Source organism: Tachysurus fulvidraco, chromosome 6, assembly GCF_022655615.1.
Source record: "Tachysurus fulvidraco isolate hzauxx_2018 chromosome 6, HZAU_PFXX_2.0, whole genome shotgun sequence".
NCBI lineage: Eukaryota > Metazoa > Chordata > Actinopteri > Siluriformes > Bagridae > Tachysurus > Tachysurus fulvidraco.
In genome coordinates, this window is record NC_062523.1 from 17,613,733 (window position 1) to 17,632,588 (window position 18,856).

The 18,856-nt window shown below is 38.3% G+C and overlaps 1 protein-coding gene across 1 annotated transcript; it reads left to right on the top strand.

The window, feature by feature from the left end:
* Window positions 1–69: 69 nt before the first annotated feature.
* si:ch211-269e2.1 (cohesin subunit SA-2) lies at window positions 70–18,580 on the top strand. Its single transcript, XM_047814867.1, has 32 exons — window positions 70–208; window positions 1,489–1,584; window positions 2,087–2,171; window positions 2,361–2,525; window positions 2,688–2,784; window positions 3,300–3,376; window positions 3,468–3,539; window positions 3,668–3,872; window positions 4,006–4,157; window positions 4,341–4,414; window positions 4,514–4,637; window positions 4,804–4,902; window positions 5,142–5,221; window positions 5,332–5,439; window positions 5,768–5,885; window positions 6,476–6,593; window positions 6,696–6,799; window positions 7,160–7,252; window positions 7,343–7,429; window positions 8,380–8,580; window positions 8,773–8,849; window positions 9,594–9,681; window positions 9,767–9,847; window positions 11,181–11,273; window positions 11,727–11,904; window positions 13,292–13,431; window positions 14,858–14,959; window positions 15,738–15,892; window positions 16,687–16,818; window positions 16,942–17,147; window positions 17,254–17,302; window positions 17,451–18,580. The coding sequence occupies exons 2-32, from the start codon at window positions 1,544–1,546 to the stop codon at window positions 17,578–17,580; spliced, it is 3,531 nt and encodes a 1,176-aa protein (XP_047670823.1). The 5' UTR covers window positions 70–208; window positions 1,489–1,543; the 3' UTR covers window positions 17,581–18,580.
* The last annotated feature ends 276 nt before the right edge of the window (window positions 18,581–18,856 follow it).

An 18,856-nucleotide genomic window follows, 5' to 3' on the forward strand; every position in this document is an offset into this window, starting at 1 on the left:
TACGATGACCAGAAGTACATTTTTATTTGGGGTGTGTGTGTGCGTGTGTGTGTGTGTGTGTGTGTGTGTGTGTGTTACCGTGTGACGTACTTCCGCAAAGCACGCACAGGCGTTGTTAAGGCGAAAGACCACTAGGTGTCGCTGCAGCCGCAGTTCACCATCTCTTATCTTTCTCGGAGATTTTCTCAGGCCAGTTTCACCAGCACTGGTAAGAACATTTGTATGTAGCACTTTGTGTGTGGATATTCATGAAGAATAAACGCGTTGAAGTTAAATCCGTTTAATGATTGTAAACGGAACGCATTAGCAGTCTGTAAACAGCAGCAGGAAATCCCACGGTTAATTATTGTAATATTTACTGTATTAAAATCACAGTATTAAAATCACAAAATAAACGCATCCGTTAAACAGCGTCCTCAATAAACTCTTGTGTTCTTGATAGTGTGGAAGGTGAACATGTACAAGCGTCTTTATTGTTGTAGTGAACGCTAAAGGAAAGGGAACCATAAGGAAGAAGCTCAAGCTTGAGTGACACTTACACTGACCAATCAAGTGTTTACTTTCTTTTTACTGACGTGTGTCTGACCAATGAGATCTATTGTAATAGCCAGGTTTCTGTTTTGCACGTTTTGTTTGTATTCAGTACTCGGGCGTATTATTTACTTGTCACTTATTATTACTTGATGGTGATGGGGGTGCTGGTGGTGGTGGTTGGTGATGATGGTGGTGGTGGTTGGTGATGATGGTGGTGGTGGGTGGTGATGATGGTGGTGGTGGGTGGTGATGATGGTGGTGGTGGTCTGGTGGTGGTGGTGGTGATGGTTATGGGGGTCTGGTGGGATTTTGTGAACATTCTATTTGGTCAGCCCCATTCCCCATTTAGTCACTATGTTCCATATCCCATTTGACAATTTTTCATTTATTTGTTTGTTTGTTTGTTTGTTTATGGCTATGCAAAATGCACAATGACACATGAAGGATTATTATGCAGACCTTTTTGGGGACAAACTATTTTAATATCTACAGTAGTTGGTATTTAAATGTGCATCAGCTGTCTGTCTGTATATGGTTAATAGTCCGTCTGTAAACAGTAATAAACAAAAAACCCAATAATATAACAGCAACCTTTGGAAAACTGAAAACTTCTTATAGGAGAATGTTACAGGTTTGTTTTTTCCATAGTGTTCCTGGGATGTTATTTTGTTGTCAGAGAAAACATTAATGAAAAGCATTGCCTTTTAAACCAAAATAGAACATTCCCAGAACGGTGTTATAGTTTCCAAAAAAATAAAATAAAATAAAGTTATACGATATGAATACTAGAGAAATGTTCTGTTCAAAATTAAGATACAAAATTATTATTATTTTTATTATTATATATTATTTTCACTTACACAACATACTATAAGCAAATACTACACAGCCACAGCACTTACGAACAGTGAACTGGAAGCAAAGTTTTTGATAAACGCATGTTTTGTTCTACAGTAAATCAAAAGATGTGAAAACAGGAAGCCAGCACCACAAAATGACCTAAGAAGAGATGATAGCGGAACCAACGTTACTCTTGAGAACAGTGCAAAAGTAAGACCATATGCTATTTGATGTATCAGGAATTTTACACCTGAGAAGACCTTATTATATACTTTAGCACAAAAGTTTGCATCCCTAATGTATTGTTGAAAAAAAATTGTAATTGTACCTTGTACAAATGTATTTTACAGTACAAGACATGCAAGACATGTGGCTGCTGAAATACACCAATCAAAAACATAAACCAAAATCAATAGAAAAATTATTTGGAAATATGTTTTATTAAACCATCTCTGTCTATACCCCATTCATTAACATCTGGCATGCTATGTAACAGGATTCCAAACAGGACATGCAAACCTTTGTAGTGCATTTTTCACAACACACTAAATGTCCTATTTTAACGTATTTATCAGCATTTCTTTGTCTTCTCCATTTTGTCATTATGATATGCAAACATTTCACTGAACCAGAAATAATAAATACGCTGTATTTAACTTCTAGCTATGGTGTATTGTGAGTAATTAACCATAAGATGAATATATTTTTAAAGAGAGAACAGTAGTGTTGATGTCTCTTCCTGCACATCTGTGAATCATGCCTCTGGTGTGAGAAAAGAAAACAGAAAGAAGAATGTGGTAAGACTTACTGTAGATCTTGTATTGCCACTCTGCCCCCAAGTTCTGAATGTGTCTAGTTTTTTCATTATTTTATTATATCTTTAAAATAAACTATACACTATTTCCCAGTCCTGTTCTTTCAGAACACATGAATGCATATTTCATACTTAAAAAAAGATTATTTGTAATGTATACTTTTTTGTTTAGAGAGGAAAGAGGAAAGCAAGAGATGGCTCAGAAAATGCTAAGCAGAAGCTCTCAAAGACCAACCAGGGTACCATGGGCAGAGCAGAGAATGAGCAGCTCAAACATGGAGACATGGAAGCCTTCACCTTATTTGAGGTGGTCACTATGGGCAGGAGTGCCGTGCAGGTACATGACCTTTATTCAGGCATAAATCCATAACATTTGACAATATCAGTACAAATCCTAGGTTTTACAAATCCTTACTTTTTGGCGAATGTCTGTCTTTGGTTAAGGTTGTTTGGAGTCATGTTTTGACTGTAGTACCTATGTTGTGTTTCTCATGCAAAGGCTGTGGTTGATGACTGGATTGAGGCGTATATTATGGACAGAGAACCAGCCCTGCTTGACCTCATCAGCTTCTTCATTCAGTGTTCAGGATGTAAAGGTAAAACATTCACTTATTCATTCCTGACATTTCCAATGGACTTCGGTTTTCGGTTCCCTAAATGTCCTCCACACAGGATGTCTGATTGTTACTGGTATCAGCTCTGATCAATTTAAAGATATCTACTAAATACTAAGCTAAGGATGACATATAAGTAATTATTTGGTGACTTTAATCGCCAAGGTGTCTGCACTTAATTTTGGGCATCTATACTCCTGTAACATTAATTTTTTTAAGCGACCTTGTCCCAAATCACATAGAAAAATCTTCGATAATATGGTAAACTGGTATTCCTATGTATTATATATGATCTATGATGTACAGTAAGTGTCTGTAATTTTTCTGTACTATTTAGTGTGATCGTTTGGCACGCACTCAAAGATAAAAGTTGAATTTGAGTAAACACACACCTACACAGTAATATGGAATATGGTTGAAATTATATGACATCACAAATTTTGTTTAACAGCATATGTTGGTGTCTAATCTGATGTTTTGAATGACAATTTCTCTAGGTGTAGTAACTGCTGAGATGTTTCAGAGCAAGGAAGATTCTGATGTCATGAGCAAAATGGTGGAAGACCTGGATGAGGTGTGAAGCCTTCTCGTTCTCTTGTATGAGATACAGAATGTATGTGCTTTTTAATGACAAGTAATAAAGCTTTTTGGATTACAATTTACAGGGTTCTGGTTTGCAGTATAAAAGGTTTTTGGCATTTCCATGGATACTGACTGTCACATGGCCCATGGACATTGTGAGTGTAAACATTTTATGACTATAGGGCTTTTTCACTTTTATTGAGCACTGTATGTTTTTGCTAAATGTTTACGCTCTAAACCTCTCGGACCTGTCCTGTCTTATCGTTTCCTTTCTTTTTAATAGGACAACGGAGAGTATCCTCTTGTTATGCCAGGTCTGTACTGGAAAAAGTTCCGCTCTCACTTTTGTGAGTTTGTCTCAGTGCTGATCTCACAGTGTCAATATAGCGTGATCTTTGACAGCTACCTCCTGAATACACTCATCTCTCTGCTGACTGAGCTGTCAGCATCACATATGCGTGCCTTTAGACACACGTGCACACTGGCAGGTAACCCTCTAAATATCGACTCTCACTCGCTGATCTTTCTATCTGTAAGGAGAAAGTAGGTGTGGTGTGAGATGTACACGAGTTAAATGTTTGCTCTGCGATTTTGTCTCTCCATCCTAATGTTGCCTTGTAGCAGTAAAGTTGCTCAGCGCTCTGGTGAATGTGGCTCTCAATCTCAGCGTTAGTGTGGAAAACAACCAGAAACTCTGTGAGGTTGAGCTGGCCAAGACGTCAAGCAAGCGAGCCTCACAACGGCTTGATAAGATCCAGAAGAAGATTACTGAGGTGAGGCCATCACTTTCTTATTGCTCTGTGTATCATTTACATCATTGGTGAAGTCTTATTTTGGGTGGGTGGGTAAATGTGAGTGACACTATTCGATGTTTTTTTTTTTCTTAAAGCTAAAGTGTGAAGTGATAAATACTTTAAATGTAGGGTTTCTGATGGGTGACTTTTATACTGTTTCAGTTGAAGGATAGAAAGCTTGAAATAGAAGACATGATGGATGCCATATTTAAAGGAGTTTTTCTTAAAAGATACAGGTAGTCTAATTATTAGTTTTTTTGTTTCCTTTGGATCTTCTTTCCCCTTGCATACACCTGATGTTAAATGAAAGTTTTTTGCCTGTTCTGTTTTGGCAGAGATGTGATACCTGAGATCAGGGCAATCTGTATAGAGGAACTAACCGTATGGATGAAGACTTACAATGCAGTGTTTCTTAATGATACATGTCTGAAATATTTAGGATGGATGATGCATGACAAGGTAAGACACTGTTTTAACTGAAATTATTTCTGTGTATCAAATGCTGGCTGTACATTCCTGTGTGAAATAAATGTAATTGTACAGCATTTAGACTGCTTTAGCAAATCTATCAACTCTTTCTGGGGGACTGAGAGACTTTACTTTACTTCATGTGTTATTTTCACAGCAACCTGATGTGCGCTTGAAGTGTGTGTTGGGTCTTCAGGGACTTTATCAGGATGTTAATCTTAGCTCCAAATTGGACCTTTTCACCAGTCGATTTAAGGTAGCATTTGTTTCAGTTTCTAGTATTAAAGCATAAAGAATAAACATGTGGGTGTCATGCTGTAGGAAAAAGTTAATTGGGTGATGGTGGGATGTAGACTGACACTAAGGAGCACTGAAAATATGACATCTTAGCAAGTAAAAATCTCAGAAATGATAGATAGTGGATAGTGAAGGATATTATTTAGAGAATGCTTGCTCCTGGTTGTGAGGTTAATTAAGTGAGGTGTTTTTCCACAGGAGAGAATGATCTCCATGATTTTGGATAAGGACCATGAGGTAGCAGTGCAGGCGATGAGGCTGCTGATGGCCATTGCCCAGTGAGACTTTCTTTCTCTAACATTACCTTCTGCCAGAACCCTTATTAGCTCAAACACATAGTGGATATTATAAAACAGGCTGACCATCCGCACTGTTCTCACTGTGACAGGTCCTGTGATGACGTGCTGAGCCAGGAAGACTACAAGCACATATTTCAGTTTGTATACTCTACTCATCGACCGCTTGCAGCCATGGCAGGCGAATTTCTCTTCACCAAGTGAGTGCTAAACCAGTAATGTTTGTAGACTGGAAGCGTCTGGAAGAAAAAATTAGAGTCGACTATAGAGAGGGCTACAAGTAGGATACTGTAAATATATAAAGCGTTAGAGTCATGTATAAATCGTAACTAATCTTATCTAACATTTACTAGATTATTTACACCATTAACAACCCCGAACTTTAGGATCTATTATGCTTAAGCAATTGTTTATTAATAAAGTGACTTTCCTTTAATAGTTAAGTGTTATTCATAGAATTCTTATATTAAACTTCATTAGCACTACATATGACTACAGGTTATGAAGCATTTTATGATGGTCCCTCAGGTTACTCAGTAAAACCACAATTCCAGTGATGAGGGCAGGAATATCAGAGGAGGACGGACACAGAGAGCTCACCCTGGCCAGAGTCCGAGCCCTTATTCAGTTCTACACTGAGAACCAGGTAGTTAGTTCATGGTACTTTTGCATATGTCTGAAAGTCTGAATCTCTCCAAATCACAGCCGTTTGTGGATGAAAGTCTATAAGAGCTTTATTAAGGATGGCAATGACCTCCCTGGAAAGGATGGCAATGACCTCCCTGCTCGCATGGATTAGAGTGTTATTAGAGTAACACTAGCCAATCATGGACATCTGTTAGCTCTTATATACAGAGCAGGGCAATTAGAGTCTCCTCCATGTACATTTAGCTGCCATTTGATGCTACATAAGCAGTACTTCAAAACAATGTGAAAGCTTAATGTGTGTTTACTGTAAGTTTAGTTTCGTCCTCAACATCCTTAACCTTCCCAGTCTGGCAGCTATCACGTGATAAGGATGACTATGGAATTGAGATGATTTTTGGAGGAATGTTGTGGTGAAAACATTAACATATTTCAAGTAAATTCACTTTGATTTTATTTGTTTAGTACTTTTGGACAATGGAATTTGTCACAATGCAGCTATAAAAAAGGAATCTATAAATTCTGGATACAAATGATTAATTTATCGTTATAATTGTGTTGTTTTTATTCCTTTTCTTTTGTGTTATTCAGTTGCACCAGCATGTGATGTATCTGGTGGACAGTCTATGGGATAGTGGTGGGTCTCTGCTGAAGGACTGGGCCTTTTTTACCTCTCTGCTCACATCTCATCCTTCCTCATCAGAGCAAGGCTAGTATTTACCCTTGTAGGGTTGTCCAGCATCTGTAACACTACTGTTCTCTATTTTTCTTTTACGTATAGTGTGAATGAATGTGTCTATTTGTTACACAGCTTTAAGCAGCGATGAGGAGGCTCTGGTGATTGAGATTCTTTTGGCATCAGTGAGGCAAGCTGCTGAGGGACCTCTACTAGCAGGGAGAAGCATGGGGAAGAAAGTTAGCTTCTGCTTTCCTTCATCTTCACTTAGCCCACATCACTCACTTAGCTGTAAAGACATAGAGGGACACACCTGAGATTCCTTGTCTTTGCTCTGAGCTTATGGTTCTTATGTTTTTGCATGCTTAGCGAACGATTATGATGTTTTTATAGCTTTGACGACACTACAGTTAAACATTAACATTAACACATATAGGAATACTGTTACTCAGTACTTTTAACGTGCTTGCATTTTAACTTTAGACATTTCATAATATCATATTTGCTAATAAGTTATTGCAATGTACCTCTATATGTGTACGTTTTTTAGGTAGAGTGTGAAGCAGACTGATTATGAACATTCTGATGTTGTGCTTTAGGTGATTGGTACAAAAGAGAAGAGGTTACAGACAGATGACTGTGCAAAACTTACAGAACACTTCTTAAAGGTGTTACCTGATCTGATATCCAAGGTAATAAAATGGGCCCATGTGCTTGTTATGCTCTCTTTCTGTACTCTGTAAATTGTGTTCTGATCATTTCATCTGCCTGTGTATTACTAGTACTCAGAAGATTCTGAAAAACTTACACCTTTCCTCAAAATACCTCAGTACTTTCAAATGGACACCTGCGGTGATGAATACACAGAGGTTAGTCATTTAAGTTTGTTTAATTTTGTAGGTATTATTGACCTGTAAAAGGGTTAGGGAAGGTTAACATTATTTGTTCAGCTTCAGTTGCAAATTATAAGACAATCTGAGTATTTCAAAAGTAGTAGTTCATTAAGTAGTTCTACTTAAAGAAATGTTTATTCGGTACATGTTGTGTGCATGTTGTAGACTTTTGCATAATACCTTTCAGTGTGCATTTTATTACATTTTGAACAAATCTATTTAAATATGTACTAAACTGAAAATAATTAAAACAGGAACTCTCATTATTTATGGTGTTTGGCAGGCAGCTTTATACAAAGAGGTAAGGGTCGATGGCCTTGGTCAGCGGCCCAGCAACGGCAGCTTTGTGGTCCTGGGATTCAAACCTATAACCTTCTACTTACTAGTCCAACACCTTAAACACTGATCTACAACATCCCTACTCCTGTCTTTATATGTCCAAACAATTGAATGACTGTCAGTCTGTAAACAATGCATTAAAAACTAACACTTGGTTAAACAATAGCTTGTGTGCTCTTCGGTTTCTGTTCTCCCAACAAAGTTTTAGGCTGATGGTTATCATAAGGCATGGCTATGTGAACCAGTATTGACTGATAGAGATGCTTGATATGGACATCTACCAGATGCTATAAATGTAAATGGGGATGTGGTAGCCTAGTGGTTAAGGTGTTGGACTACCAATTGGAAGGTTGTGAGTTCATGGTATACCAAATCGTCACTGCTGGGGCCCTGAGCAAGGCCCTTAACCCCCAGTTGTATAAAATGTAAGTAACCCTGGATAAGGTTGTCTGCCAAATGCCATAAATGTAAATTTTAATGTCATTGCACCTAGTTTTAAGGATTCAAATGTCAAACACTAATCCCTGTTTCGGGATTTTAGAGTGCCCCTGCTGTTCACCATATGTCACGGTTTTGTGTGTTTTTAGTCTGTTCAGGCACTTCTCACTGGGCTGGAGGCTGCAGTGGATACACACACAGACGCAGCATTACTAGAGGCAGCTGTTCGCTCGTACCATAACCTCTGTACAAATGATTCACACTGGCAACACCTGGCAGCTTCTGCTATAGGCCAACTCATCCAGCGCTGGACACACACACTGGGCTCATGCTTAGGAGAGGCCGTCAGTGTGAGTATTGTACAGTATATGCATATGACCGTTTCATTAAAGACTTAAAAGTCTTAAAGAATTTCAAAAATTCTGTTCATTCAAATTTCCTGCACGGATTTCTACATGACTTTGTTGATTAAAGGCAAGAGAGTGGTTCAGGATGACTGGGAGAGTGATGTAACTACAATAGCACCCTTGTTTTTTTTTTAGGATGGTGCTTTTGTTGGAGATGGAAACAAAAAGGAAGAAATTCTGTCCATTTTGAATAAATTAACTGCTTTCAGCAAGTAAGACTGGATCATTTTTATCCACAATCAAGCATGATCAATTTTCTGAGAAAATAACAGAAAGACTACAATTAAAAATGAAATGAACGATTAAAAACTTACATTTAGAACCACAGCAGTAGGTTTTAGGATGTGACAGACACGAGAGAATATCTCTCTCAAGCTGCTTGTTTTCAACACTGGAGCAATGTAGGAAAAAACAATTCTTGTTTCTAGAAATGTTATTTTTAGCTATGCTGACCATGTTTTTTTCATATTTGTTCATTAATCACCCTCATTTATCCTGGTCAGGTTTGCAATATGTTAGTAATATATAGACAGAAATGTCTTCCTAAAAAAAATGTAGCCCCATCTCTGGAAGAATGGTACAGACTTGGAGCTTAAATGATACATACACTGAACTGAAGAAGTCATGAAATCTTTCAACAAAAAGATATTTTGTGTAAATATTAATTGACCGTATCAACAACCGTACTTTATTTTGAGTGAGATTTGAGTAAACAGGATTTCCATGCTTTTTAAGTACAATTGCATTATTGGCCATACTGATGCAGTAAATAGAGGAAAAAAAACAACAATAGATTTTTCCTTTTTATTTTAAAGTTTTTATTTTTTTTTCCATCTTTTTATTGTTTGCTTTTAAGTTTAGATATTGTTTACTACATGTTCAACCTTAAACAAAAACCTCACACCCTTTTTCTCTCATGTGGATTCTCTCATACTCTTGACATCATTGTGTTTTAGTGCTCAGGACCTGTCTAAATGGGGCATATATGAGCTGGTCTCTAAGCTCCTTGTAGTTGAGTTACAGCACGGAGGTGTGCCTGTAGAGGTAAGATCACTTATCACAACAGTCTCTTACCGTGAGCAGCCTGTTTCTGGTGAAAGCTCAGCTGTCTTCTGTGTCCTGCTGTCAGATGATCACTGAGGCTCTGCGCTGTGTCTGCTGCTGCATCCTGTGGAACCTGAACAACTTTGGAGAAGGCATAACCTCCAGGGTTAGTCATCAGCTGCTCTGACATTCTTCCTTAAGCTCAAACCCACCATGCTTCTACTCTTTCCTCTTTGTCATTGGCATCAGATCTAGAGATGTGAATGCTAATATTTTCACAGTAGAGTTGGAGTGATAAATTAAGCAAGCCGTTTAGGTGTGTGTGACTTAGTGTCTACACAATTCCCATATGATCCATCACAAGCAACATGTCCTTTAATTCTGCTACATTCCATTTGAAATATCAGCCTTGATGCCCTCAAAGGCCCTGGGTTGTGTCCACTGGATTTTAATAATCGAGAGAAGCCTGCGATTGATCATGAGGCATTAGGAAAAAGAGAAGGTTCAGGTGATGGATTATAGGGGGCGTAATGGCTACCTTCTTGTGTGAAGTCTCCTTTGCTAATCTCTAATGCGACGTCGTTATTAAGCCCATGTTTCCATGCGGTGCACAAGGTAATCATATTTCTCGACCCCTAACCTTTCCACACAGATATATTGATGGCCATTAAGAATGCTGTAGGTAAGAGAGCAACATTAAAATCCTTCACTTGGGGGAGTCGCACCCGAACGAGTGCTTTCACTCTCCGACCCCCTCATCAATAACTGCCAGCGTGGGCTGTAATTTGAGACCCAGGCGGTGACTTTGGCCCAATCTGCAATTCTAATGTCAGTGGCATTTGACTTGAGAACGAGGGCGAATTTGAGTGAGAGGGGCTGGTGGGAGAAAACAAGATGAGTTCAGCAGAAAATTGGGATATTGTACGATTAAAATGAGTCATTTCTCTGAAATGAGATTCGAACAGCAGTTTCTCCCTGGAGCCGGGCACATGTGTATAATTATGAAAGAATGGTTTACATGAGGCACCAGCAGCACTGCTACTAACAATGCTTTCATCCATCCACATTTAGTGAGGACTCCTCCATCAGATTCTATTATTTAGTTTCACTGTGCTCTCGCCATCTTTGTCTCCACCTCACTCCTATGATTCACACTGATCTTCTGTCGCAAAAATATTGTATATACTAATAAAAAAAGTGTCACTTTAGATAAAAGCTTGTTGACTGAGGAATGGAGGGCAGAGACGTTGTAGGCAGGATGGATAAGGCCAACTAAGTGTTACTGTATTTTGGGCTGCTCAGGGCTGATGGAAAAAGCTGAAGCACTATTTAAAAATGAAGTAATCCGTTCAACACATTATTCTAAAATATACCAGCACTAATTAGGAACATGTAGAAGATAAAACTCAGTTACTTCATTTCTGCAAATGGAAAGTAGAAAGAACAACCTGCATTGTGATTCCAAATATCTGCTTTTGTGTACTTTTGTGTGTTTGTAGGAGTCAGCTCTCCATCAAAGGAGTCAGCTACGAGCTTTTTGTGAAAAATGCCACCGGTGTCTTTCACACACGGAGCAGGTGGTGAGAGAGCAGGTACAGTCACCCTTCACCTCAGCTTATTCCATTCTCTTTTATCTGTGTGTTTACATTTAAACCTGTACGTCATACTTAAAATGAGATGTTAAAAACCTCTGTGTTCCAGAGAGGCATATATGTAATCCTTTGTAATTTTTTAATTCCTTGTTGATTGGACTTTATTCTTTTATGCGTGTCTCTGATATGCCAAAGATCTGTCATAAGCACCACAAAGAAACTAACCCAAATAATAGACCATGCTATAAAAAGTTATACATAAAGATTGAAGATATTCATCAAGTAAAACGAACATCTTGGATTTGAATCTACCTCGATTTTAATCCTAAACATCTATTATTAAACAATTTTTTTTATTGTTTTTTTTTGACATTTATATAGTTGGTATTCTCTGCTTCTCGCTGAACCATATAGTACGTCTAACATAAATGTGTGTTATTCTTCCTCATACAGGCGTTCATGTGTTTGAGTGATGTCCTCGTAGCACACAGTTACCAGATGCAGATGTGGGATTCATCAGCAGGTGCTCCTCTGCTCTACACTCTTGAACCCAGACTGCAGAAAGCGTTGCTTGGCTTCATCCTAGACCATGTCTTCACCAGCCCTGACCCACACAGCCACAGCAGCACTGGTAGCCCGGTCCTCCCTCTGTCCTCCTTATGTCCTTTTTTTCTTTCCATTTTTCAAACAACGTGCATTTGTGAGGCAGTTGATTTAAACTCGGATAAATAAACGCTAGAAACTTTTTACTTTTGCTGCTGTTTTTCCAGTAGATGGCAGTCTGTCTCCAAGTTACATTACACCGAGAGCCAGTAGAGTACAGACTGATGCTTGCACACATTCAAAGTCATTCTAAAGACAACAGATTGCTTAGTTATGGAAATGATACAATGGTATACCCCCCATCACAGCCAAAGTCATCACAACCAAACCAAATCAGTCATGGACCTGAATTAAGGATATTTTATATCATACTAGAGGGCAAAAGATTGGAAGAAGTTTTACATACAGTAATCTGTTTAATTACAATTACAATGTTTTTAATTAAATGCCTGCACAATTAGCAACAAACTGATTCTTAATATTTACTTTGGTATTTTGCAGTGAAAATGTATTTAGTTTTACTGCAACCAAATACACCTGATTTTCACATTCACATTTATTTGAACACCAATTAACCTGAATCAAGGTGTTAAATCTAAATAGGTAAAGAACAATTCTCATATAATACAATAGAATGAGAGCATAGAACTACAAACCAGTCACAAAATGACAAGATGCTTTGTGAAGTACGTTTAAAAACCTCAAAATCATTCATAGAAATATCCTACAAGCTGTGACTGACCCGATGTTGTCAGCCTGTAAATGTATTACATTTCATACTTGTATTATGACCAACTTGTCTGTTAAGATTTCCTGGAGCCGACGAACACACTCCAACACACTGCTGAATACATGAAAAAAGTTTTCATAGATGTGATTTTAAATGAGTGAAAAATACATAAACGATTTAAATGTCTAAAAAAAATCATTTTATATTGAGTACACAGCATATGCTGTTCATCTATACTTATGCATTATTCTGTAAATGTTATTTAGAGTTTGTACTTAAAACCAGGCATATGCTGAAATATTGACTACATAACTGCATAATGAACAAGGACATGACATTAACTGGTTATTTGATTAACAGTCGCAAGACTTGAGTAAACTCGGGTGGTTCTATGAATATTTCAGTCGGAGGAATTCTTACCAGCCTGGAATTTATAACCCCTTATAAAATATTATATAAGGTATTTTTGATTGTAACGTAATTAAAAGCAATTTAGGGTGATGATTCGGGGCCGAACAAGTTAAAGCCTGACATGTTTTTCTGTGGGGAGAAAATGTGGTTAATGGCTCCTCAGTTTAGGATTCGTTCACTTATAGGTTTTGAAGCTGAGTAGCTCAGTAGCATGGTTATACTCAGTGTTCTCCAACCATCATTTTTTACCCCTTTGTATGTGTGTGTTTTTCAGGCAGTGAAAGTAAGGGTGCTGTGAGCTGGCCAGAGGACTTGCACAGACGGAGGAATCTGTTGGCTGCCTACTGTAAACTGATAGTGCACGGTGTGCTTGAGATGAGTATGGCTGCTGAGATCTTCAAGCACTACATGAGGGTATGGCTCATCAAGCACCAGGAAATAGCAACTGTCTTATTCTCCTTTAAACTTGTCATCAAGTATTATTATTAAATAGCTGCAAATAAAAAGGTGAATTAACTATTATCAAACACTAAGATTAAAGAAGTCTGTTTTTGTAGCTTTGGAAAATCTATTAAAAGTAGTTCAATGACGAGATTAAAAATAGGTTTTCACATTTTTCTGCTCTGGTCCCAGCAGCTGTTACTGATTATTTAGGATCTATTGGAAGGATATATAGAAAGTTTATAAATTACTGCTGAAGTGATCACGTTATTGTATTAGTTCTAAAATGACACATTTTCTCATCAGTACACCAGTTTACTTTAGAATTTATGAGTTTAGCTGGAAAATGTACAGAACTGCAGAGTGTGTGTGCGTGTGCACAAAAGTGTGAGTGTTTGACATGCCGACATGTTTTGGAATGCCCATCCGCCTTGGCTGTGGCAGAGCCAGCAGTCTATCATCAACATTCTTCTTGATCTTCTTGATTTACACACGTGTATACCCACACACAGCTGCCATAATGAACGATGCCTTTCAAAGTCAAGCAAATGACAGAAATTTGGCAGCCAACTGTAACCCTGTATTTGCTCTACTTCCTGTTTTTGGAAGGCTCTTCAACAACTGTTCACTTCTTTGAGCTATAAAATGTTTGCCTGTTTCATGATCCCTTCCTTCCGCTCAAACAGGTTTCTAACGGCAAATGCTGCAGTGCTAAAAGGCGGCTGTTGTGTGGGATGGAACCACACCGGGTTATAAGTCTGGGTGGTTTAAGGATAAGCAGCTAAGCTAGACCTACTCAAACTACACACTGTTACAGTGTTAAAACAGTGCACTAGTCTGCAGCAGCCACTGAGGCCATGCTATTGAAGATTTGTCAGGTCAATAGCATTTTTTCGTAGCAGAGACACAGGCTCATAATCTCTCTGCCCGAGAGGGCAGGAGGGCCAAGCATCCTGCTCTAATGCTGATAGGGCCTAGTCCATGTCAGACAGCAGGGCAGCACATCTACACACACATCTACTCCAGCACTGCAGGAATTATTTATGTCAGTAAAGACCTGTGATGTAGCATGTTCAGAAGGGATGGACAGGTTAGGTTGGCTTGGAGCAGGTGAGAATAAGGGTGAATTTATGTTACCAATGTGAATGAGTTCACCAACCTTTTGCCATCAGGTACCAGTGCAATTTAGCATCCTTTTGTTAGAAAATTCCCAGCTCCATGCACACACATTATAATACTAGTATGTACAGTACATTATTATATTTTAATACTAAGGTACCTGTTGCAGATCTATGATCTGGGGATAATATAGATGTATGTTGATCACTGTGCAGGCATGAACTTCGATGCAGAACCTTGATGCAATGACTCTCACTGCTATTTTCCTTTTTTTTCACAGTACTACAATGACTTTGGTGATATTATCAAAGAAACTCTGAACCGCACCCGACAAATGGACAAGATTGAAAGCGCACGCACTCTAGTTCTGTGCCTTCAGCAGGTATCATTCACAAAACTCTTTCCACCGTCTGTTCCAGTAATCTCAGTTCCTTAGTGTCCAATGCTCATTGATGAGCCTCTGCAGCTGTCAGCATCTCACAGACACAAAGCCCCTCCACCAATATGCCCTCTGTGGAATGTTCTAGCAGCTCCTTCATTCTCTGAATTGCTTTATAGGAGATCTTTGTACAGAGTGAGACCGACAGGGGAAAGAGGGATCAGCTCTTGCCACCGAAGGCCAGTTCATCGCATAACTGCTTCTGACACATGTCCTATCTCATATGTCTCAATAAACAGAAATGAGTCAATTTTACTTCTCCATTTCATACCATCAAGAGGCACCATAAAATGTAATACTTATGTAGCCTGTAGCATAGATTACATTAATTCTGCTTATTATTCTAACACAAACATACATGTTGTTCACTCTTCTTCTGCCTCATATGACGTCCCCACACTCACTCTTCCACTTGCCGTTGTACATATGGTCAGTTTGTTTCTTGCTAAAAGCATAGCATTGTTGTTATTTCCCTGCTGGTAGCATTTAAAAAGATGCTAAGTTGCACTTACACTATGCACACATTACATTGCATCATTCTTGCAATTTGTGTCTGATGTGAATTCTAGGTGGAACTCTGAATTTCTACAATACTATCAGTTCATACCCGTCTTGACAGAGAGAGAATTAAGAGCAGTTTTGGCATTTATACTAATAAGAAAGGTAATTTGTGAGAGGTTAAGTTTATATTATATGATTATATTTATCTCGCTGTGTGCAGCTGTACTTGCGGTTGAAGCAGGAGCAGGACACTGGGAGTGTGTGCATTTCAGGAGTACAGACCTACAGCAGCATAAAAGAGCTGGCCAGACGCTTCTCACTCACCTTCGGCTGGGATCAGATCAAATCCCGTGAGTCTCTGGCCATGATCCACAGGTAACACTTTTCAATCTCTACAGCAGCACATGCTGGGCTATTGATACTGATCATTAATTCATCATTACCTTACATACTTTTCTTTTGCTACTATTCTATAAGCATTAACAGTCATGTGTCCTGCTGCGGTGGAATGATGTTTCCTCCACCAAATCTGTTATTTTTGTTACCAGGGCATATTATCTGACGTTACTTTGCTTACATGTCATGAACAACAAATATTTTACTAGCTCTAATTGAATGATTCATTTTATTGCTTCGCAGTCAGTTCAAGCTAAACAGATGAATGAAATGCAATGCTTTCCATTGAGACTGAAACTCAGTAGTGGTTTTAAATTCAATAAACATGTTGAAATCCATGACATTCAGTTATTCAGTGGTGTTTAGCAGTGTGATAGAAAATCAGTTATATATCCCACTCATACAGTATGTTATTTGTATGTTACTAGAGCAGACGTTGTCACAAAGCAGCTTTACAGAAGTATGGATGTTTTAGAGCCTGTGGTGATAGCAATTAAACCAGATAATGACAGATAGTGAAATAATAAATCATTACAGTATATAAGTGTAGAAGAGTAAAGGTAAACGGGGATAGGTAATTATATAGCATACAGCTTTGTCCAACCTGTAATGGTGTTATTTAGGGTCTATCATGGGCTACTTTTATTTCAAAACATGGAGTATTGAAGCACAGTGAACAAGACAGGTTGCACACTAACATGGCTATGGCATCATATATAATTAATTCATCTCTCCAAACCGTGGTGGTGTGGTTTTTTTTTTTTTCTTTGCAGGGATGGCATTGAGTTTGTTTTCCAGGGTTATGTTCAGCAGTCAGAAAAGCACTCGTCGCCACCATACCTCTCTTACCTCACCATTCTCAGCGAGTTCTCCAGTAAGCTGCTCAAACCTGACAAGAAGACCATGTGAGTAAATCAACTATGCAGAGAAACAGCACGCAGTGTTAAGTACAGCATGGCATTTGACTCAGGGAGCACAGCTCTATTCAGTTTTGAAACACAGACTGTTTTCTCTGTTTGTCTCCTCAGATATAGCTATCTGCAACGTTACGCTGGTGAGCAGAGCATCAGTAACAGGGAGGAGTGCTGGATGCCTCTCATCTATTACAGAGCATCTCTCCAGGGCACAGCTGAGGGAGAAGACGCCGTGTCCTTCATCAGCTCTGACACTAATAAACAGCACTCACTCAATAATCGCTCCAGATCGCCCTCCATCAAACCGGCTGCATCTGAAGGTACGACAAGTCAGTACTGAGTCAGCAGTTTTTCTGCTATATCCAGCTAAAAGTCCTCACTAAAGTGTCATTGACCACAATTACAAACTCATTTGTGTGTTTCCAGGAGATCAGCGAATTACACAAGAAAGTAAAGGGAGCAAATTGCTTAAAAGGTGAGCTGTGATGTGTTCTGACAGCATGAGCTCCAGTCATGATGTCTACCATCAGTTCATATCCTCAATGAACTAAAATAATAACAGCGCTTACACATATGATTAATAAGAGTCCTTTTTGACACTAGTTCTGTTGTCCTGTGTGCAGTTTGGATCTGAGAGCTGCAGAACATCTTACTTTGCCCAGAGAGCAGCCTGACAGCAGGGAAACAGCTGATATCCAGCCAGGAGTCACTGCTGATGAAGTGGATGTGGACACAATAGAAATAGATATTTGATTTTCTCATGAAAGTCTATTCTAAGTCATTCATTTGAACTTAATGAGAATGACACAGCATGTTTATTATGACCTCATCCAGTTTTTTAGATTTACTGTAAGCAATGATGTAATGCCTTGGTGCTAAAGACATTAATTATTGGTTTTACACTGCATCTTTTTTACATTTACAGCATTTAGCAGACACCCTTATCCAGAGTGACTTACCCTTTTTTTTTATTGCAATTTATACTACTGAGCAATTGAGGGTTAAGGGCCTTGCTCAAGGGGCCAGCAGTGGCAACTTGGTGGAACTGGGATTCAAACTCAAAACCTTTCGATCAGTAGTCCAACACCTATACTATAATATAAACCAGATCTAAGTTAAAGATGGAAGAATGTATATAAAGCTGCCCACTGTATCTTTTCAGACTGCTGTTAATGCTACATCACAGTGCAAAGGAAGACATTGCTGGTGGTGGGGGGGTGTTGCTATCTGCCCTCTCTCTACTTTATATAAGTGTACATGTACACTGAGCTGAGAACTGAGAAATGTAAAACCCCTTTTGGCATATATGGAATTATTTATAGTATCTATCGATTTAACAATTTAAAACCCACTGTATATTTAAACTCTGAAGCAATGAGACAATTCGAAAATTTGTGTTGAAAAAGTTACATGCTTAAGCTGCAGGTTAACTATTACCAGTGTCCATATAATCCACGCTACGGTTGGATATAGAGTGGATCCACTCTTCTTCCATTATTTTGTTCATTCAGCAAAATGTTTTAAATAATATTTGGAAAGATTCAATATTTGTTTTATAGGAAATATCTAATATTTGGGTATGATTAAAAATCAAACCAATCTGAAACAGATAAGGAATGTTCACATATTTGTTTGCATTGTATATAACTACAGCTTGTGTATACTATTAATGTTAACCTTTTCACTGTAATTTCATTTATTAAAAAAAAGAAAAAAGAAAAGAAAATAAAGGTTCTTTAATAGTTATAATAAATCAGTTTATTTATTTATTTTTGTCCAATTCACTACAGTAAGCATATATCTGGAGTGAATTGTCATTCATAGCGCTGTACAGCTAAATCTCACCAAATATGCAATATCAGAATCTAAGTTAAATCTGAATCCACACAACCGAACAGGTGACACACATACTTTATTAGCAACACTGAAGTGCTAGGAACTCCCTTTGCTCTCAAAACAGGCTCAATTATTCACAGCATGGATTCCATAAGATGTTGGAGATTATGGTCCATGTTGACATAACTGAATC